Source organism: Theobroma cacao, chromosome 4 (genome assembly GCF_053813885.1).
Source record: "Theobroma cacao isolate CCN51 chromosome 4, ASM5381388v1, whole genome shotgun sequence".
NCBI classification, from domain to species: domain Eukaryota; kingdom Viridiplantae; phylum Streptophyta; class Magnoliopsida; order Malvales; family Malvaceae; genus Theobroma; species Theobroma cacao.
In genome coordinates this window covers 36,116,135-36,139,450 of record NC_142642.1, presented here as the reverse complement: position 1 = coordinate 36,139,450, position 23,316 = coordinate 36,116,135, and the positions used below count along the sequence as shown (strand labels likewise).

Here is a 23,316-nt window from a genome sequence, read left to right as displayed (position 1 = left end):
TGACTAAGAAATATTATAAATTTCTTTGTATTGCTTTTTTTTTTTCAAATCAAAATTCTTTTACATAAAAGAGTTAAAGTTATGAGAAAAAGAAAACAAAATCCAAAGAAAGAAAAGGAAAAATCATCAAAACGGAGATTTGAGAAAATGCACATCAAAATTTCTTATACTGTTTTTTTTTTTTTATTAAGAATTTTTTTTCACCCAATTAAGTGTGTCTAATTACCCTGAAACAAAGCTCGAAAATATTCAAAGGTAACAAGGCTTCTTGCCTTAGCGCACATGTGATACATTGCAGTTGAAATTCTCGGATTGTTTATATTATGTCTAGAGCTCTTTCCAAATATAAGTTTCAACACCTAAGATACATAAAAATTGGGAGTCCTTAAAAATAGTTTCAAAGAGGACTGTGGAGGATTGAAACTGTTTCATGGATTTTTTATGCCAAATTGGATCTTTTAGTTATTGTTATTATTACAAAAAAAAAAAAAGGTTCACTTTTAATATAAATAGTGAATAATAAATCATCACTTTTTGAGACATAAGAGTGTTATTGTGATATTGAGGTACTATAATTGACAAAATTTTCAATGTTAATAATATCATATTAATTATAAATTAAAAAATATAAAATTTCAATTATTTTTATTCTAGATTTTATATATTTTAAATATTAGTAACAATATATACAAATTTATTATTTAAAAATATATAATAAAAATAGATATTTGCCTATAACGCAGGTGACCACGCTACAAATACTCGCAAGCACGAGTGATTCAATGCTAAAGATACTATAAATATACAGTGGGCAAAATTATATTCTCTCCACCCAAGCTGAAGTTTTCCTTCCACGGCAAGTTGAATCATCGAATTTGGTTAATTTGGATAAATTCAGTTTTTGTTTTTATTTTTTAATATAATGGAGATTTAAAATCTAATTTTTTTTTTCTTTCTTTAACGTGCAGTGATATTTTTTTTTTATAATTAGAAGAAAGAATTCGAACTTGCTTTTTATACAAAAAATCATACATCAATTAATAAATTAAATGTTCAGATACAATGACCTATTATTTGTTAAACAAGTACTCAACTGTTTTTTTTCGTAATACCCCTATTCCTTATTCTAAAAGAATTTGTAATCTTGAGCTATACAAACCTGAAATCCTACATAGAAACGAAGAAAAATTTCAAGGAATTATTATAAAGAATAAACTGGAGCTAGGAAAACACAAGAAGTATTACACAAAAAGGTTTATTCATTTTATTCCTTAAAGCACACCACAGCATCACATTTTGGCCTAATAAGGGATTAGTTCTAGAGGACAATTGGCGTAAACTTGGGACCGATGATGAAGGTATCATCATCTAAATGATGAACAAAGTAAAGATCAAAAGCCTAAAACGGATCTGACACAATCTCATGTAAAAATGTTGGGCTAAAAATGATGAAACTCAACATTTGAGGCTATATGAGCCTCCTCCTTTTGAGTAAAGAATTCCGTAGTCTTTCTCGCACAAACACTTGATTTCGATTACAACTTCGTTTCCCTCAAATTCATGTCTTTTGCCACTGACACATCGTCATGCTACAACAAAACAAGATATTTCCCTTTTGACCTCTTCTTAGAAATCAAACAGATAAAGAGGTATAGTTTTCAGACAAAATCAAACAGTTTGATTGCATACTACATTAATTTCACGTTTTGCATCATTAGATGGGTTCGCCCCTTTGGTGCGACGCGATACCCTCACAATCTGCCATAAGTCCCATCACCATAATCAAATCAATCTCAGAAGTAAAGAATCCAAGAAAATTGAAACCACAGTAAAAAGATTTAACTTTAAACCAAAGAACCTTTGTCTAAACTAACCACGACCTTCAAAAAGCAATAAACCTAAAGAAAAAAATGCGAACCGTATCATTAAAACTTTTCTCTGTCCTGCCTGGCGAAGGATAGGAGTCGGAAGTCCTCTGCACTGGCTCTGCCACTATGTTGGCATTCCCAGGCGGTGACTGCATGGGGGTTTGTGGAGGGTTGAAGTGATTACAAATGCAAGAAGTAGTTAGCGGTGGAGGGAGATGAATCTTGGAGAAGCCCGAGTTAGGATTGTTAGGGAGCAAGATGGCTTTCTTGGTTTTTGCCTCGTTGAGGAGCTCTGTCGAGGGGCATTTCATGGGATTAGAAGTAGTACAAATATAACCAGTGCCGCCGCAGGAGGCGCCAGCAGTGATGTTACTGGTCACGTCACTGGTGATGCAATTATCGGAGTAAACCTTGGGTGGTTCTTGGGGGTTTTCTTCTCCGGTATTGGTGGTGCAATTATTAGAGTCGAGGGGTGATTCTTGCATCTCTTCTCCTCTGGCACTGGTGGTGCAATTATTGGAGTCGAGGACTGATGCTTGGAGCTCTTTGATTTTATCCGTTTCGGCTTCTGGGAGGTTTGAGGGCCTTTTCGGAAAACAGATTTTGAGGCGGGGGCCGAACGAAAAGTATAACTCATGGAGCAATGGAAGTATGCCCCGTCAAGCATTACTTTAACAACAAAAGATCACGTACATTTCACAACATTTCCAATGTAATAGCAACATAACACCCTCACTCGATGATCGCGTAGCATACCCACTCACTCAGATACAGCAACATGACAATTGCTGGCCTGTTAATCTAATAAATTCAAGTCATGCATTTGAGCCTACCATCACAGAGGCTTTCTTTCTAGACGAATGCCTGCATTCCCTGTGCTCTTATGCGGAGTCACAAGGTTTGCATCCGAAGAAGACAAGCACCAACCTGAAGTTTGACAGTGCTCATTACAGTCTAGAAGTTGTGAAACAAGTTCATAAACTATGCTCCAATAACATTGTAATTATAAAATAAATGTCCTTTAATTCCTGTGACAAGTTTAGAACTGTAAATTGTGTTTTTTGCATAATGTAATTTGGAATACTCCGTTAAGCAAGTTTCAACACACACACGGCACATTATGATGAAAGTAATTATATGGATGATAAACACATATATATAATGGGATGGTTTTTTTTAATCTTCAAAGATAGGGTGTTTTAAAAAATAACCATCTTTTTAATTCTAACTCTTTTTAGTCAAAAGAAAAAAATTTTGAATAAAATTATCTTTAATGAAAACTCCTTATATTCAAGTGCGAAAGGAACGTTGTTTTTTTCAAAAAGAAAAAATTAACATCACTACTACTCTAGAATAATGATACAGAAATGCAAAAGATAACAGCAAAATATTTGAAGTATAAAAAAAATGAAAAAAGGAAAGAAGGGCCTTCATCATAATCATCTTCTCATATACACAAACGAACAAATAAAAAAAAAAAAGAGAAGTGGAGACAAAGTTATTTTGGTTTTCGATGAGTATTTTGTTTTCTTTTTTTTTTTTACTTAGTGGGGTTGCTGCAAAGAATTCTCAAAGTCTTGATAATTCCAAGCTTAAGGATGTACTGGTGTTATGCACTTGTTGCAAAAGCTCCGACGGAGGGACCAATCAAAAAACTTAGAAAAAAATATTGTCACACGTCATATTCAAAAAATTGTTGTTACACAGTCATGTTTAAAGTGTTTAATTTTAAGAGTTTATATCTTAATGAAATACAAAGATAGATATCAAATTACATGTCATGCTGTAAAAAAAAATTGTTACATTGAAAAACAAAGTTATTACACACCATGTTTAAACTGTTTAACTTCAATAATTTATGTCTTAGTGAAATACAAAAATAGAAATCAAGTTACACGCTATGTTAAAAAAAATTATTATATGTCATGTTAAAAAAAAAATTATTGCACATTATATTTAAGCTTCAACACACCAAGGTCAAAGCACCAGATGTTACACATCAAGACTAATGTTTCAGCACCAGATGTTACATGCCAAGGTAAAAACTTTAGCATCAGATATTACACGCCAAAACTTCCTTCTCCCTACTAATATTACACGTCAAAATATGAATCAATTTGTTACACACCAAAGCATGTTCTACCAGACTTGAATTATTAAAAAACTCAACAACAATAAACTCAAAAACCTATTGTTATTCATCATACCATACTTTTTGATTTGTAGATCAACAATAGAGGGTTTTGTAAATGTAAATTTGAGGTTCAATCTCCGGAATTACTAGGACATGGATAAAGGATATTGTAGCAGTTGGAATAGGGTTTTTCCAAAAGATTGAAATTTTTGTTCAACCTTTATCAATGTTTTTATGTGCTATGGTTTTTGGCCAGCCAATCTAATGGGGAGATTTTTTATGTCTTTATTTTCTTCTCTTGTGTTCCTTTTCAGTTTTTGTAGGATTTTCACTATCAATTTTTTTTTCAATTTATTTAGTAAAAGTTGTAGCATTTGTTTTTTTTTAAAAAATAAACTAATAAACTTAAGAATATATTGTTACCTTCCATACTCTTTGGTCTGCAGATGGATGATAATATGACGAGATGATAAGAAATAAACAAAAAGATGATGATGGTGACAAAATTAGAGAGGGTTGAAGCACAACAAACAAATGATGGGAGAGAAAAATTGAGAACATTTAATTTGTTTGAAATGATTTTAACGGTATTTTTGTCATCTCATGTTAAAATTGGATAAAAATAATTAATTTTATATTAAATGTTATTTCTAAAATGGATTTATGATTATTTCTTACAATTTTCTCATATATAATCATAAATATATGACTCTTAAAAGAGTGGAAAGTGTAATAAGATAGTCACTTTCAGTCTGACTATTCAAACTCGTTCCAAAGATGTAAACTCAATGGTAAAGAAAGTTGCAATAAAAGCCAAGAATGCACGCACACACACATATAAGGGCTAACAGTGCATTTGATCTAATTGTTGTTGCAGAAAGACATAATTGGAGATGAAAAGTGCCTATAAATATGTTATAGGACAGGATAATAGACATTAAAAATAGGAAAATTTCTATTTAGGTTGTATGATAATCTAAGAATCGTCTATTATTTTTCACAGATAAAAGGAGTCGTTAATAGTTTCATGTAATCTTACCTACAAAAGTTTAGTCACTCTTTTAAGTCTTTTAATGCAACTGTAACTTTATAAATAGGTAAGCAATAAGAGCCATACTTAATGAGACAAGAGGAATTGAATGAAACTTAAAGGAACTAAAAAACTTATAGACAAAAGCTTGTATCAAAAGACAAGTAATAAATAACAAATGGAACTAGGGATCTTAAGAGATTGCATATATATATATATATATATATATATATATTTCGGTAAAGGGTTCTTTTGATAAGGAGAGAGGACATGTTGTAATAAGTGAATAGGAATGTGCTAGAGGCAGCATAGAAGAAGACTGGAACAGTTTTTGAAACATAAGTGTTTTGATGGCAGGTGATGAGGGATGAGAAAAGGTGGAGGAAGCAACGGATTACAGCGAATAGGAAGGGCTGAATAAAAAAAATGTTTAGAGAAATGTCGAGAGAATTTTCAGAATAATCTTTGTTGGGTTTCCAATAATTTTTTATTACCTCCTAACCTCGAACGTTATCATATTTATACTAAATAAAAGTCACTTTTTTAAAAGTAGCTGGAAGAATATATTCAATTATGAGAAAATGTGCTTGTTATAAAAGAGTAGTTAAATAACGGTTTATGGGATATTAAGAGAATGATTATATAATTGGGTAATAGGCGTAAGTGTTAGGTAATAGAGTAATGACACTTCATAGTATAACACGTGTATTCTTAAAGAAGAAAGAAAGAAAAAAAGGGTAAAGCACATGTTAAAAAAATATCATTTTAATTTCAAAAGTGAATGTAACTCATGAACTTTACCACTTGTTTTGACTTACTTTATAAATAATTGTTTTGTGTTTGTTCTACTTAAAATAAATATCAAAATCGTCTCTCTTATTTTAAAATCTTGTTTTGGTGCTTATTTGGTTTGATTTTTTTCAGTTTATCTATTTCTTAAAAGCAAAAATCAGACCAAATATAAATTTTGAAAAGCTCTAAAAAAGTAGTTTTTTTTAAATAACATTTTTAAAAAAAGAGCTTCAAGAAAAGCTCCTATGAGGAACTTTCTCTTCTCTTCTTTTAAAAATACAAAAGAATTTTTATTTGTATTCTAAAAATATCCTTATCTGTTAAGAATAATTATAATTTATAAAAAAGAACTTATAAAAAGAAATTTACTAAATAATTTTAGCTTAATTTTAAAAGCTATTATTTTTCATAAAAGCTTCATAATAGCTTTTAAGTTAGAAAAAAGTCAAAACAAATATGCTTTTAAAATGATATATTTTACTCTTTGACAGTTAACAGTATTAATCAATAGTTCAAAAAACTAGGATTCATTACTACAAAAATATTTTAAAATACAAATACTCTTTAGATTATTATTTCAAAATATCTACTCATCTCTCTTCTCAAAATCTTTATCAGAAAAGAAAACTCTTAAAAAGAAATTAGATTTGAATGCCATTTGAAGTAAAATCTATTTTCATCACATTTTTTAATTTTCCAACGGTTTGGGGATTTTTTTATTGAATAGAATGAATTAAAGGTAAATTTTTTGTTTAATGATGGATATTTCAAATTTGATGGAAGTGGTTAAGAGATATAATCAATTTCTTTGCATTTCTTTTTTTCTTTTCAAATCAAAATTCTTTTAGTTAGAAGAGCTAAGGAAAAAGAAAAAAAAAATCAAAAGAGAAAAGGAGAAAAATCATCAAGATGGAGATTTAAAAAAAATGCATATCAATAGATTTTTATTAAAATTTTTGGAATAGAAAAAAGATGAGTAAATTTTTTTTTAAAGAGATAATTTGTGTTTAACATGTTTATGTACTATTATTATTATTTTTTTAATGATTGACAAACCGTGCTAATGGTTAAAACCAAAAACATCAGTGATCAGGGAAAATTTTTGAATTTGACCTCAAGATTTTTGGATTTTACAAAAGTGGAGTCAATTTCTTATAATTACAATTTTGAACAAGTGAATTAGCACATGAATGCAATTGACCAATAATGAGCCACTTGAATCACATACTTATTGAACTTATTGCTATCTGCATGATAAAGCAGTAATAGTAATAAAAGCATAAATAGTATTTATAACAGTAAAAAGAATTGTCAAGATCTTCTGAGAGGTTAATCTTTTATTAGGTAGGTAAACATTAAGAACTGAAACCTTACCCACCAAATAAAATGTCTTTCCTACTATACTTTGCTGGCAATGGCAGTAATTTCATGAAAATTAGTTAGCTAAGAAGAGTCTTCCTTGCACATTTTCAGGTTATGGGAAGAAGAGGTAGGGGGCAAACAAATAATGATCATATCTGGTAATACTCTCCATACAGAAATAAGTTTCTGTTCAAATCTTTTATTTCTCTTAATGTGAAAAACACCAAGCAACATAAAAAGCTAGCATGGTTGACAGAAAGGTATCACCAAACTTCAGGACGCAGCTCTCCAGTTGCAGGGGGCATCCATCTCCCAGAATTGTATACACTTTCGCCTACTTTCCAACCTGGCACGTCCTTCATCACTTCAGCCTCATACTCAAGATACTTCTTCCACTCTTTAACAAATCTAAAGAAAGAAAGCAAGCAAACAAGGAGTTATTCACACATTTTACCTGGGAAATTAATAAAGTAGTATGAATAGTTAAAATACCTTTCATCTTCTTCAGCTTGAAGCACTGGCAATATTGCTCGCCGTGCAGCATACTTTTCTTCCTTCAGTGCTCTACAAAATGTAAACATTTTCAATAATGAAAATGGAACAAGAGAAACCAAAAAAGTGGTATTTGGAATTTGGCCTATGTATTAAATTTAGTTTTCCCATAAGAGAAACTAAAGCATGACCAAAAATAATGGAAATAAAGCAGGACCAATCTATGGGATATCAAAAATCAAAATCAATAAACAACACAACTTTCAATCTATTTATTTAATTTGAAACATCCATTTCAGAAAAGCATACTTTAAATGAAGAGAAAAGCAATCAATTTCTTTAGGGGAGCATGATAGAAGACTGTCCTATCAGCCAAAATCTTGCACCAAGTACATAAAATTTGCCACCTTTTGCATTACATCTTCCCTCTGACAACAGGGATTGCTTAGTTAGCGCAAAAGATGCAACCAACCTATGATCAAAGAAAGGTGTACAAAGATGGAATGCAGCTTGAAGTATCAAGTTTTATCTCTGCCTTTATTATCCCACGCTCTGATAGTTAAACTATTTATCTTAATCAAATAAATCAGACCAGTAAATCAGAAGCATGTCCTCAAAACAAAAAGGACCTGAAATTTTTCAACTTTTTTTTGCATGCAACTTTGATTACGTCACTTTATTACAAATTAATAATTCAGAAAGAATCTAAAAATCCCAACATAGAAAAGATAAAGCCAGATAAGATTTTGCACCTAATGGATAATTGCATTAATTTCATGTTTGTGACCCTTTAACATGAAAAGGAAAAGAAAGATAGTTCATGCTTCAATCTAGAAGCCTTATTTCCTTGTCAGTCTAAGATAAATAGAAGCCAAGAAAGGATATACAGAACCCCCACCAAATCTACAGCTTTGAGACCAATTATACGATTTAATTTATAGCTGATATCATCACTATTTATACCTGTAGCATAATGCAGTGGGAAAATCACCTTAAAAGTTTCTATATTCGATACAATAATAACATGAATTAAAAGGTTTTAAGAATCAATAAATCCGCAAATGAATCCTTTGCAGAACCATTCATGATTTTACACCAATTCCCAGGAGACTAAGCATTAGAAGAAATGCTTGGCCAATAAAAACCATTAGAATTAATAAATCATCATCAACCCACAAAAACAAGATCATGTTGAATGACTCGTGTTCAAAGGTAATCTCCTCCGTCTAAAAGCACACACTAGTTTTATCTCTACAATCCTTGTGACAATTGCCAGTCTTGATACACCAAAATGTAAGATTTGGATATATGAAAGAACACCTACTTCACTCACTAACTACTTGTTTTGCCCTGTGAAAGGCAAGGAATAACTAAACTCAGCACATACGCTGGCTCTTGAAATTGTTATACATTGTCCATATGTCAGGACCAAATTATAGCATTGTCAACAAACTGTTGTATCTCAAGTTTGTCTTTGCTTTTCCCCTCATATCAACTTCAATTCATGTAATTCACATCTTTTTCATAGTTTGCATTCAAAAAGCCATTTGAAATAACCACCTAAACCTGATCAGCAAATTATTGTACATAGGATAATCAGAAGTCAAAACCAACAAATACCAATCATAAGAATCCAGACCCAACAAAGCCATTTATTAAACAAAAACCGATATGATGCTACTTGAGATCATACATGATAAGGACACCAAATTAAAAGAGTGATAGCCCAAACGAATTGCCTCCAAGTTATCAGTTTTAATCCCCAAAACAACTGCATCCTATTCCCCCATCACCATTGTAAATAAATGCAAAAGAAAATCGTATACTGAAACAATCAAATAATAAGCGCCCCTACAATCCTCTGATCCATTACTTGATACTAGGTTGAAAAAAAACAGACCCTCACGGGCACAAATGTGTAACTAATAATCACTATAATACTCCACGTTTTCAGCTGTATTTGAAAGGATAATCAAAATCCAAATGCTAACAATAAAATTTCCACCTTTAACTTCCAAAAAACAACTAAAAAGAAAGACCCAGACATAAGTTAAACAACAGAACAAGATATAATCCAATTTCCTACCTTTTATGAACTAAAAAAGGTTTCAATTCCATCAAAACCCAATAAAAAAACAGCTTAAATATTTAACAAAAAAATCAGTGTAATTTGAAAATAAATAAAACACCAGATTAGAAAATCAAGAAAAGATGAGAAATTTAAGGGTTTATTGAGAGAGAAAAAAAGGGGAAAACCTGCGGATCTTGTTGCCTTGGCCAACCTGGTACATCCCATAAGAGAAGGCACCAAAAGCAGCTAGAAAGATAGCCATAGCACTGGGGCCCTTGTTGGGTATCCGGCGGGCATATCGGACCGGGGCGAAACCACCAGGTGGAGGCCCATCTTGGAGGATCGGCATGTCTTTCACGCTTGCCATTCCCGGCTTATTCCTTATCACCGCCTCCGTCATTTTATCTTCTTCTTCTTTAGTTGTCGATCGGAGAAAGATGGAGAGTGCAGAAAGTGAGGGGATTACGGTGGTGGTGGCGTTATAGAGGGGGGTGTTTGTTTGTGCTTCGGGGTCCGCTTTGAGCTATGCCACGTGGTGGTTTAGTGGGAGAGATGGCTTTTGGTACCTGCCCGTAAGGTTATCATTGCTCTCCTAAAATTTCAAACAAGCAAGGAGGAAAAATGGTTTTTTTTTTTTTTTCATATTTTTAGGGAATAAAATCTTGGTTTTGGTTTGGTAGACTTAAGTTAATTCTCCTTATTATTCTTCATTTATTCTGGAATTATAATTTTTTTATATTTTAAATTAAATTTAATCTTTTTATATTCTAAATTAATAACTACTTGTATTAGATTCAATATTAAAAAAAATTTAAATTTTCATATAAAATAAATTAAAATTAATATTTTTTATTTAATTTCCATGTAAAGTTAAATTTCAACAAAAATTATTGAACATTATACTATTAAGTACCATTTAAGTATCATCTAAATTATGTATAGACAATTAAATTACACTTTCTATGATCCAATATATGGAAAATTAGAGTTAGAGTTAGAGCAATAATCAATCAAATCAAGCACAATATAGTAAGAAATACCAAGTACTATAGTAGTATTTGTTGTTCTTTTCTTCATTTTCACGTTGTAAAGGCTGAAAAAGCTTGCATCTTTAGCTTCTTGGACAGTCAAGTAGTGTACTTTATGTTTTTGCTTTGTACTCAACCTCACTCCACACTCCTCACTCAACTCCAAATGCCCACATTGCCTAAACTCCCAACGGTCAGGTCAATCTTCTTCTTTAGTTTAGCCTCACTTTAACTCCCACTTCTTCTCCTTGTTCTTAGATCTTCCATTTTCAGCTTCAACTCGATGGAGAAACCTCTTGAACTAGCACGTTCCAAGGACCCAAAGGGCCGAGCAGCAAAAGCAGAGCTTCTTCATTCCCTTCTCCAGTCTTCGACCAAACCGTTGTCTTCCTCTGACGTGGCATCTCTGGTGTCAACTTGCCTTGACCTTCTCGACGACCCATATAACTTAAAGGCCTCTTTGGGAGCTCTACAGTGTTTAGCATCTGCAGCCGTGCTCTCAGCTGACCATTTGAAGCTACATTTTGATGGGGTTGTGCCTGCTGTTGTGGAGTGCTTAGGGGATGACAATCAGCCTTTACGTGATGCAGCTAGAGGGTTGTTGCTGACTTTCATGGAGGTTTGTTGGTTTTGAACGGCCCTTTCTTTCTTTTCTTTTCTTTTGTTGTTTTTGTAGTGATTTAAAATCCAGTTAGCTTTTTAATACCATGGAGTTTTCTGAGGTTTGTGGTGATTCGTCTAAGTGTAGTTCTTCTGTAAAGCTTTCACTCTTCTTTTTCCTTTTTTTATAGTATATACCAATGTTGGATTTTTTTTTTGGGGGGGGGGGGGGGGGGGGGGGGGGTGGGGTGCTGGAAGTGTTGAACTGTCATTTTCTAGAACAAAGACTCATTGGCTTAGAAAGTTTTTTATTTTTGGCCAGTTTAGTAGGTTTTTGTTATGAATATTTCTCCGCATATTTGTGGGGCTTCCTTATGGTTCTGAATTACCCTTTTTTTTTTGTTATTTTTTGTTTTCCTATGGTTGATGAATATCTAATTTGATCAATTTTAGTTACATTATTTTTGTCACTTTTATTTGTCTTTGTCATTTACTCTTTTCTTTTTCAACTAGTCCCCTGTCTTATGAGTGTCTGGTTTTGGTTTGACGCTCAGAATTTATGTTGTGTTGTTAATTTTCTCAAAGCGAATTTCAAGTCTTCAATTTTATCAATTCAGTTTATCTCTCCTTTATTATTTTCATTTGACTTTATGATTTTCCATTGGGGCATTCTTTTTTATGCTTGTGCAGTTGCTGATTGCAATAGGTTGATTTGTTCTGATTTTAGCATAGTTAGGCTTCAATTAGGTCTAGTCCATTACTTTTTATTTTGTGCATTAATTTGTTCAAAAATGCTGCTTTGCATGTGTATGATGTTAACAAACATAGTTGTTGATAAGGGCTGAATTTCACTTAAGCAGCTTTTGTTACATTCTTATAAGTTTTGTACCTTGTTTTTGATAATATATCTGGCCATTTTTATAAAGGGTTGGATTCCACTCTGATTGAACCCTGGGTTTATTATACATTTTAAAGAACCCACCTCCTCTCTCTTTCTCTTCTTTGATAAAGCTTCATTAAAATTGGGAGAGTTAGAAATGGAGTAGGTGGACCTGATTGCTCGTAATTATTAATCCTTTAGGTTTCTTCTCCAACTATCATTGTTGACAAAGCTGGGCCTGTCACTTGGGTGCATAACAACTGGAGAGTTCGTGAAGAGTTTGTGAGGATTGTCACTTCTGCTGTCACTGTTTTTGCATCTACGGAGTTTATGAAGGCTATTCTTCCTCCTGTATGTCCATAGTGACTGGTAGCTGAGGACCAAATAACTTTTCGGTACTGTTCTTTTCAGAACATGTGTTCTTTTTATACTCATGAAGGTTTGTTCTGTCAGATTTTACAGGTGTTGAATGACTCAACTCAGAGCATTAGAGAAGCTGCTATGTTGTGCATTGAGGTATGTGCCATTATGAGTTTAGGCAACTCTCTTTTAATTGGCCAAATAGTTTTTGTTACTACAGATGCAAAATAAACACCTTTTTTCTCTTTATTAGGTGTAGTCGCATTCTTTTTCCTTTTTCTTTCACTGAAACTCCGGCTACACATAAAAAAAAAGCTCTACTTATTATTCCTTTGTGTCTGGTTATGTGCTTGAATGTGCCTATATACTCAATATATACATCTATATTTGTGTCAGCGCTTTATGATTCTTTTCTAGACCTGTTAGCTTTTCAATTCAAGGTTTGGTTAATTGCCCACCAGTCACCCTACTATGGCTCCATTGCACTTCTCCAGTTCAAGTCATTAGCTTAATGCGAATTCTCTTTCCCTCTTTTATTTTCTTTGGATTTTATTTTTTCTATAAATATGAGAGATGAGAAGGGCCTAGTTGGAATGCTTTTTATTGTTGCTGGGAATGAGTAGGACGAATAAGGCATTTCTCCATTATGCTACAAAACTTCCAAGTCACATGTTCCATATAACTCCTTTTACTTTGTGCTGTCTACCTTTTCTTCTTTGAGGTAGATAGATAATACATTCAAGCTCCCTAATCCTCTAGGACCATAAAATGTAAAGCATAAGGCAGGTTACTGTAATTAATTAATTTATTGTTTGTTTTCAGGAAATGTATATGCAGTTTGGGCCTCAATTTCGTGCTGAACTCCAGCAACACAATCTTCCTTCATCAGTGGTAATGTTCTGCATTATTGCTTTTGGCTCATATTTCATGGTTTCTTCTAAGCACAGTTATGTGGTGATAGTAATAAATTTGTGGTCACTTTAAGTTTGATACTGATCTCCAGTTGGGTGTTTTTTTGAAGTTGACTATGGCTTTTGGATCTCTAACGTCATTAACTTTTTATTTGAAGGTTTTGGTTGAATTTGATACATTTTCTATTTCCCTCCTGTTTATAACCACATCACAGTTTATAGCTGATGTCAAAAAATATTCTGCTAACTATCTGCCAGTTCCTGTGATTATCACTCTCATAAAGCGCAATCCTTCGCTGCAGTTAGGAGATGTTAATATCAGACTGGAGCAGATAGAGCCGAAGGTTTGCAGTTCTGATGGACTTGTGTGCCATACTTCTCCTGATGGTGTTGACTTGGTCAAGGTGAACCAAGCAGAGAGCAGTTCTATGACAAAGAGTTCTGTTAAAGAGATATCTGTTTCTGGAGGTCAGCATGCATATAGCTTAGCTCAAACACAATGCTACAATATGATGCAGTGTTAAATTTTCTGCTAATTTTTTTTTAGGGATGTCTAATGTCTTCATATGATTTCATCTGGAAGTTGTCCAACATTTCCCTAAATATTGTGATTATGTCATTAGAAATAAAGCTTTTCATATTTTTTTCCTTTTGCTTTAATTTAATGGTTCTGAACAGCATTGCAACCAAAAGTAAATAAATAAATAAAACAAAGTGCTGGGGGGCGTGTTATGATTATACTATTAGTGGTTTAGGCTACAGTTCCACTTCAAAATTGATTCATGAAATATTGATGGTGTTGCACATAGTTCAGGTTATCCTGTGGTTCTTTTTGTTATAATTATTGTTTACTTTAGTTTTGAGTGCTTCTGTGTTGTCTTGCTCTCAGATGATTAAGCTATAGTGGCATGACTCACTAATTTACTTATTTTATGTGTTATATAGGAGAGATTGACTTGATAGATAAACCAGTAGTTCCAGTTACTTTATACTCTGAAAAGGAGCTGATAAGAGAAATGGAGAAGATTGCATGTATGCTTATGGCGGAAAATGATTGGTCTGTTCGAATAGCTGCCATGCAGCAAGTTCAAGCTCTTGTCATTGGAGGTTTGTGTTATTTATCACTTTGTTCATCTTCTCTGCAACTTTACGCAAGCTAAGCTTGTTTGAGCTGCTCAGCTCATGCTCAAATTGCAAGTTTTGAGCTCATTTTTTAGTACATTGTTGACCTAGTGCTTGACTTGTATACTTCCACAAGTTGATTTCAGGCTTGTTTACTGACTCAGATCTTCAGGTTATGTATAATGAACTTCAAGTAATTTGCTTAATACTAAAAAAAAATCTTGTTTTTTTTTTTTGAAGATTAAATTAAAAGTCCCAACTAAAAACAAAAATATCCTAAATAAGAATGAATTAAGCGTTTCTTGATTCTATGGGGTTTGGCTATGTGGATCCTATTATGCCATTATGCTTCATAGGAAACATGTCCTCTGGAAGCAAATGAAAGATCCCTTTTGATAGTTTGCAGCCATGTTCATGTTTCACCAGGCTTAGTGCCCAAGAGCTAAATTTTGAAGAGGAGCTTTGTACTGCACAATAACTTAGAAATTGATTAGAGCCTTGTGTTTGGTAGCGTGCATGTCTTTGAACTTGAAATATGGAAATTGGTTTTTCTTAAGTTGTGAAATTTATGTGAAATGCAGATGCATTCACATGCTAAAAACCTTCTGTAATCACAATGGTGTGGGGATTAAAATGAATGTTAAGTATTTAATTCTCAATTTTTTCTGTTAGGTGCTGTTGATTATCTGTGCTTCCATGCTCTCTTGAAGCAACTAGTTGCACCTCTTTGCACGCAGTTATCTGATCGAAGGTTGAGCATTGTAAAGCAGGTTTGTTGCACTTGCCTTAATGAACTGATGACTCAGAGATTAGCAATAGTACAGCCACTGATTGGCTCTCCTGTGCTGGTTGTCATTGAAAGTCATAAATCCTGCATTGGCCGGAAAAACTTCTCTGCATTTAATGATAATTTGCATCATGCCTTAGCAATTTCTTCATGTTGAAGATTGGTCTTTTATAATTGTATTTTACCAGTATTCTTCAATCAGTTAAATTGATGTTATATCCTGAAGGATGCCAGGCTTACATGCTTTTTCAAATGTCTGAGTTTTTACTTTTATATTTTCCTGCTGCTTGCCCTGTATATCACAAGTGTATAGTGCCTTTACCTATATTTGGATAGCCTACAGAACACAAAAGGCATTCAGTTAATGTTGATTACAGAAGAAATACTACTACAAATAGTCAATAAATCTTATGGCACAGATTGAGATAGAAGACAAATTTTACATAAAAAATGATGTTATGTTTGAGCCAAATATACAACTGTTTTATGCTAACAGATCGTTAATTTGTTCGATGCACAAAGTATTGGACATTCATTTAGCAAATCAGAAAATATTAGAAAATAGGAATAGAGATAGCAAATTAAAAATCAATAAATTCAAACTATGTATATTGGGGTTTAAGATAAATAAAATACAAAAAGGAAATTATGTATGTTGGAGCACATCAAACAACTTGTTTAATGCAACAGATTTTACTCTTATAATAGATTTTTATTCTTCAAAACCACTGTTGTTCTCAACTCCCTCTTGTTGCCCTCAGGCCTGTCATCTCTTAAGCTTCTTATCGAAAGAGCTATTGGGAGATTTTGAGGCTTGTGCAGAAATGTTTGTGCCGGTAAGAATGTTTTCTTGTCTGATAAAAATAGTAGTAAATATAGTAGCATTAGATTGTCATAACATCCTCAATACTATGCTTAGATATTTTTGTTCTAACCTTACGGTTGCTTCTAAGTTCTGACATTATAATTTGATGCCTTTCTTAGGTCCTTTTCAAACTGGTTGTTATAACTGTTCTTGTAATTGCTGAATCTGCGGACACCTGCATAAAAACAGTATGTGCAGACAATGTGAAAATTCCTGTACTTTTTCTGTTTTTACATGAATGCTTGCATTGATTCATATTTACACTGTCCAGATGCTGTGTAGTTGCAAAGTTTCACGTGTGCTTCCTCAAATAGTTGATCATGCAAAGCATGACCGTAATGCAGTACTCCGTGCTAGGTAATTTATTCATTCCTTGATTACATATTTATTACTATAAATCCTCTCACAACTCTCATTCCCAAGTACAGATGCTGTGAGTACTCGCTTCTGATGCTAGAATACTGGGCTGATGCTCCGGAGATACAGAGATCAGCTGATCTTTACGAGGATCTCATACAATGCTGTATAGCAGATGCAATGAGTGAGGTATTGCTTTGATAATTCTTTTCTTGTCAAGGAGGCATCTACACTTTGATATATTAGCTTTGAATATTTAATTATGTATCTCATTCAAGTAGATCAACCTCTTTTCAATTTGGTTATTGCATGTACTATACTTTTCACTTTTGATCCTTATTTGTGATATCTCATAAACCACTTTGCCCTTAATTTGGGTGGTCAAATAGTATGAACAATTGAAGCTACCTCTCACAGTTCCAGTTGACTATTATGTCCAGAAAGTTGAGCGTAAATCTTTTATGATGATGATAGATTGACATAGATTTTGTATTTAATCAAGGAGTGTCACTGCAGCTGGAAAAAGTAGCAACTATGGTCATTTTTGTTTTTTTAACTTTTTTTGCTGAGAACTTTTATCTTCATTATTTGGTCATGCATTCTCTTTAAATTAGGGTACAACTACCTTGTCTTTAAGAACAGTTCCCAGAAGTCTCATCCTGCAATTCCTGTTGGCAATCATAACTTTTGTAGTTAGTTTTAGATTGAAAGAGACAGTAAAGTGGTTAAGAATAGAGAAAGGTAGTTGATGCAGGTACCAACTACAAGAAGCAGCTATTTTCTGTTGCTGTGGATTATTGCACAAGTTTGTGGCAGTTAGAATATATCAGGAAATTGGTAATTTAATTGTAATTTACTTTTAGAATTAGGCTAAGAGTTTATGTATGTGTGCTATAAAGAGTTTTTTACACTGTAAGGACTAGGTGAGAAATAGATTTCGTTATTTTTTTTTTTTGAAGTTTTACTTCTTAATCTTTCTTTTCCTTGTTATAATGAGCTTTTGGTTGATTTAACTGTCACTCTTCTTCATTTTTTTTATTTTAACGACTTTTTTATGGGTGGAAGTGCTAAAATACTGTCAATCTTGTGTGGTTGTTCGATTTCAGGTCCTTTTACACAGAGCATTTACCATCTATTTGTTGGTTCTGTGTTATATATATTCTATAGAAATTATGCTCAACAATATGGTTTGTCTTCAATAATCTTGCAAAATGACAGGTACGGTCAAATGCTCGACATTGCTACAGAATGTTCAAGAAAACTTGGCCAGAACGTTCTCTGCAACTATTTCAGTCCTTTGATCCTGTCATCCAAAGGGTATAAACTTCTTTTTTTCGTTTTGCATTTCCACTCTTTGATTGATGGATTTGGTAAATAATGGAATTTAGTTATCAAACAGATTATAAATGATGAAGATGGGGGCACGCAAAGACGCCATCCTTCTCCTTCAGTTCGAGGAAGGGACTTGCGTAAATGCCATAAGGCTTTTCATGTAGCTACTTCTACAAATTTATCTGAACCTGGAACTTCTCTGCTTACCACAACAGATAGGAGTAGGGCTGTACCTGTAGGTGTTCCTCTATCCTCTGGCCCATTTTCCTCAGAGGTAAAGTCACTCGGAAATGGTACAGAAAGAAGTTTTGAGAACATGCCACGTGCAAACAAACAGAGGGTGCCTGCCATTCAAAACATGCTTGCTGGTTTAGATATATCTGAGGAACTCAATTTTCAAAAGAAGCGATTAGCTAGCTTGGATTTAGGTATATGCTAAGTAGCTCAGCAAATCCATTGAGATTGTCAGTCATGGAACAATTGTTTCCTTGTGACTAATACATTCCTTAACGTGGATGAAAATTTCTTTCTGGTCCCTAGTGCAGGAGTTGACCCTCCTTCAGCTCGTGGCCTCCCATTTCCCCCAGTTGTTACTGCTTCAGCTCTTGCTACAAATGCTATTTTCACTGATTCAACTGCATCAACCATTAAAGGTAGAAGCGCTGTTGTCATTTTTATTTTGCATTTCTTCTCACCACATTCAAGCTTGAAGAGATTTTGATATGTCCATTTTCTCAACGCTCTAATCTAACCGTTGAATCTTTTTTAGCTGTTTCATCTTTGAATGCAGGGAAGCAAGCTTCTGAGAGACTGGGAGGTGGTTCTATGGAAGAGCACACTGATGACAGGTTTGCCAGAAAATCAGTAAATAATCATATTGACAGACAGTATGTAGACACATCTTCCAAGGATTCCAACTTTAGGAACTCTCAGGGCAATACTATTCCTAACTTCCAAAGGCCTCTTTTAAGAAAGAATATTTCTGGTCGAGTTTCTGGAAACAGCAGAAGCTGTCTCGATGATAATCAGATATTACCTGGTGAAATGTCAAACTATTTGGATGGTCCAGCATCACTCCAGGAGGCTCTGGCAGAGGGTCTAAGTCCTAGTTCTAATTGGTCTGCTAGGGTTGCTGCTTTTAATTATATTAGAAGTCTGTTGCAGCAGGACCAAAAAGGTATCCAAGAAGTTATACAGAATTTCGAGAAAGTCATGAAGCTGTTTTTCCAACACTTAGATGATCCCCACCATAAAGTTGGACACGCTGCTCTCTCAGCCCTTGCAGATATAATTCCAACTTGTAGAAAACCTTTTGAAAGTTACTTGGACAGAATCTTACACCATGTGTTTTCAAGATTAATTGATCCCAAGCAGTTAGTTCGGCAGCTTTCTGTAATGAATTTGGAAGTTGTGAGCAAGGCCTATGGCATAGATTCTCTTTTACCTGCTTTGCTTCGTGCATTGGATGAACAGAGATCACCAAAGGCAAAACTGGCTGTTATAGAATATGCTATTGGTTCCTTCAAGAAAAATGCTATGAATTCTGAAGGTGCTGCTAATAGTGGCATTCTAAAGCTGTGGCTTGCTAAATTGATACCTTTGGTCTATGATAAGAACACAAAACTGAAGGAAGCAGCCATTTCTTGCATTATATCTGTACATACTCACTACGATTCAATCGGTGTTATAAACTACATCATGTGCATGTCAGTTGAAGAGCAAAATTCTCTAAGGCGAGTTCTTAGGCTGCAAACTCCTCGAATCGAAATGGATCTTATGAACTTCTTGCAGAACAAGAGAGAGAGGCCACGTCCCAAAAACATTTATGAGCTATCTGATGTTGGGCTTTCTCCTGATGCTGAATATACAGGTGCATTGAAGAAAGCTAACTATTTTGGAAGGTATTCTTCTGGTTCTAGTGATACCGATAATAGCAAGAAGTTGTTCACCATGCAAGAACCAGTGCAAATTTTAGAACCTATTGCTCAAAAAGTATCCAACGAAGCTGATGAACATTTACATTGGAATCTTGAAGGCAGCTCCAATAATGTAATTATTTGCAGTGCCACTGGTGCTGGTGAAAAGGCAGAATCCCCTCTGAGCCACCCTGACAATGTTGATTATGAAAATATTATGGATAATTACTTGCCTTCATCATGTTTTGACACAAATATGGTGACAAGTTCTAATCATCCTGGAGTAAGCAGTTCCAATGTTGATGGTGACACTTTGGTTGATGTCAATCATAGCAGTGAGAACTCCATGAATACTAAGTTTGGCTCTTCTCTAAAATTGCGTATCAGCGTTCCTCAAATTCTTCACCAGGTGAACTATGAATGTTAAAATTTCCCCTTCCTTACCAACCACCCCCCCACCCCCTTCTTGCCTCACACTCTGAAAAACATCCTTTTATCAGAGTAATTTTTTGTTGTCCTGTTATCATCTGGAAACCAATATCTCACTGCCTTCCTACTCGTGGCTTTTACTAGATTTCTAACAATAATGAGAGTGCAGCCATTAGAAAGCAGGCACTTCAGCAACTCATAGAGGCTTCCACAGATACTAACTATTCCATATGGACAAAGGTATAACATAATTGAAATTCATGACCCTTTCCTTCTCTTCCAGAAGCAAGCACAAGCCTATTACTTAAACATTTTGTAAGCTACTATGTTTGAGATCTCCACTGTTAGAGATGTGCTTGTCCAACACATATACACATGCGTGAGCATCCATAGTATGTTAATTGCCATTTATGTTCATGAGGAATTTGATTTTCCAACACATTGAGCAAGAATCACTTTTCAAATCTTCTAGCATAACTGGCATGAACATCTATGCTAAGAGTTGATATAGTTTTAATGGTACACATGCGGGAGAGAGCAATTATTTATGATGGATGGAATCTTAATTAGTGACATGTCCAAGGAGTGTTATAAAGTTTTAGCAGCAATTTGCTGATGCTGGTGGATGATTATTTATTTGCAGTATTTCAATCAGATTTTGAAAGCTGTTCTTGAGGTGTTGGATGATCCTAACTCTTCAACCAGGGAAGTCACCTTGCAGTTAGTAACTGTAATGGTGAACAAACAGGTCTGTGGAACTAAAACTAACATTCTATCCAACAAATGAAGTTCTGAGTAGTATTATCCTCTCCAACCTTTTCTTTTTGCCTATGTTTTTATTATTTTTAATGTGTTTTTAATCTATGTTTTTGTGAATCCAGAAAGATGCAATGGAAGATTCTATTGAAATTGTAATAGAAAAGTTACTTCATATTGCTAAGGATGCAGTTTCCAAGGTGCCATTATTTTCATCAGTTGTTTATTACAGACTGAGACCTAATGTTACCCCTTCCCTTGAGCCTAATAGCATTCAGATTCTGTGTTCAGGTTTCTATTGAAGCAGAGAAATGCTTATCTATTATTTTATCAGAATATGATCCTTTCCGATGTCTGAGTGTATGTTTACTTAACTTTCATGACGTTTCTTGGATTAATGTTGAATTTTCCTGACATAATTTTGTCTCATATGCTGAGTTGCAGATAACTGTACCCCTGTTAATCGCTGGAGATGAGAAAACTCTTATTATTTGCATCAAGACATTAACAAAGGTATCCATAGCTGACTATATCCTTCTGATGTCTTGAGGTGCTGCAGTTTGATGGGGATGACCAAAAATTATGCAACATAAAAATGTGGTTCACTGAAACTTATAGGTGCAGATCAACAGTGTTTGCAGACTATAGGCAGTTTGTTCAAATAAGAATGACATAAAATGAAAATTCAAAAATAAATAGGAAAAATGATCTAGTTGTGACCTTGTATTCAAGTTAGATGTCTTCACCTATGGCCAATAATTTTAAGTTGGATGGATAACATGATATTAAAGCCCAAGTAGTTTGTTGCCCTGTTTTCAATGTCACATAATGGACTCAAATTTTTTGCCTTTCGCAAGCTCGTTCGCCGGCTTTCTCAAGAGGAACTACTGGCTCAGCTTCCTTCGTTTTTACCAATTCTTTTTGATGCATTCAGCAATCAGAGTGCTGAAGTTCGCAAGGTAAAACTTTGTGCTTGTTGGTACATGTGGTGCAGAGGTGTTCTGTTTTGGGATAGCTGTAGAAGTGTGATTTAAACTTGGAACGCTTTTTGGTGTAGGGACATGTGCTGTAGATATGTTCTTTGTTTTGGATAGCTCTAGGAGTTGGATTTGAACTTAGAACCCTCATTTATATGTAGTGATATAGCCAATTAGGTTTCACCTTAGCCATAAGTTTCTTTAAGCCATCTTGTTGCAACGCATTTGTGCGCCACTGACATTTGGAACTGATTTGTCAAAGTTGCTCATCGAAAGTTTTATCTTATTTTACTTTCAGTTCAGGGTAAACATGCTAAGAGTTACATACCTGAAATGACATTAAGACTTAGGGACCTAAATGCTGAAAAAATTTGAGTTGCAGACAACAAAAGAACGCAGAAAGGCTGCAGTTGAATGTTTATCCAAGTGCCTAATTACCAATTTTGATTGTGTGAATAATCTGTTATATTAGTACTTGATCACTGCTTGTTTAAGTTTCACCTTGACTGGTATTAATTGATCAATCATGCTCAGTATTTTCAAATATCTGTTTGGCCATGCTGGCTGCAGACTGTTGTTTTCTGCCTGGTCGACATTTATGTCATGCTCGGGAAGGCGTTCCTGCCATACTTGCAGGATCTCAACGGTGCCCAGTTGCGTCTAGTGACTATTTATGCCAACAGAATTGCACAGGCCAGGAAAGGAACTTCTGTTGAAGCAATCAATGGCCAGCAGTTGGAATCTGTGAACTAGGGTTTTGTACTCTTCATTCAATTAATTTTATTTGCATTTTTGTACATGTGTATTGGTCTGCTTGTGCTTTCCAGTTGCAATAGAAAGGTGAAAATCTAGAAATAGTGTGTAATTTTTGTGAATTGGAACAGGACTGGGGTTGACCTCTTTTCCTTCTAACACAAGAAAGTGTTCTCTGGCTTGACTCTAGCATTGCTTTTGTAGTTTGTTGTGGAGTGCAATAGAACTTGCAACTTAATGACATGCCTTTGCCTATCAAAATTGAGCTTCATAAGTTAATACAAGTCCCTATATTTATTCCATAAAGAAACAGAAACAGCTAAACCCATGATGAACCAATACTATCCATGCAAATGAAAAGAAGTTAAAAAAGTAACAAATTTAGCAGAGCAAAGATCCTTTTTTGAATTTGAGTTGAGCTTGAGTTGGACATTGTATTAGTTTGGATCAGTTGGATTGTACCCCGAACCTTTTAAAGCCCTTGCGATCAATCC

At 34.1% G+C, this 23,316-nt stretch overlaps 2 protein-coding genes across 2 annotated transcripts; one reads left to right on the top strand and one right to left on the bottom strand.

The window, feature by feature from the left end:
* Positions 1-7,263: 7,263 nt before the first annotated feature.
* Positions 7,264-10,312, bottom strand: LOC18602829 (NADH dehydrogenase [ubiquinone] 1 alpha subcomplex subunit 13-A). Its single transcript, XM_007034455.3, has 3 exons — positions 9,935-10,312; positions 7,679-7,750; positions 7,264-7,594 (listed from the first exon to the last, which is right to left on the bottom strand). The coding sequence occupies exons 1-3, from the start codon at positions 10,147-10,149 to the stop codon at positions 7,450-7,452; spliced, it is 432 nt and encodes a 143-aa protein (XP_007034517.1). The 5' UTR covers positions 10,150-10,312; the 3' UTR covers positions 7,264-7,449.
* Positions 10,313-10,951: 639 nt separating this feature from the next.
* On the top strand, positions 10,952-23,014 carry LOC18602828 (CLIP-associated protein-like). Its single transcript, XM_007034449.3, has 22 exons — positions 10,952-11,396; positions 12,459-12,608; positions 12,711-12,773; positions 13,440-13,508; positions 13,831-13,996; positions 14,474-14,635; positions 15,323-15,420; positions 16,199-16,273; positions 16,422-16,490; positions 16,574-16,659; positions 16,731-16,848; positions 17,878-17,976; positions 18,059-18,419; positions 18,537-18,644; positions 18,761-20,316; positions 20,481-20,576; positions 20,980-21,084; positions 21,218-21,292; positions 21,384-21,452; positions 21,537-21,605; positions 21,950-22,051; positions 22,640-23,014. Exons 1-22 carry the CDS (start codon positions 11,061-11,063, stop codon positions 22,820-22,822), a joined length of 4,215 nt encoding a protein of 1,404 aa, XP_007034511.3. The 5' UTR covers positions 10,952-11,060; the 3' UTR covers positions 22,823-23,014.
* Positions 23,015-23,316: the final 302 nt, after the last annotated feature.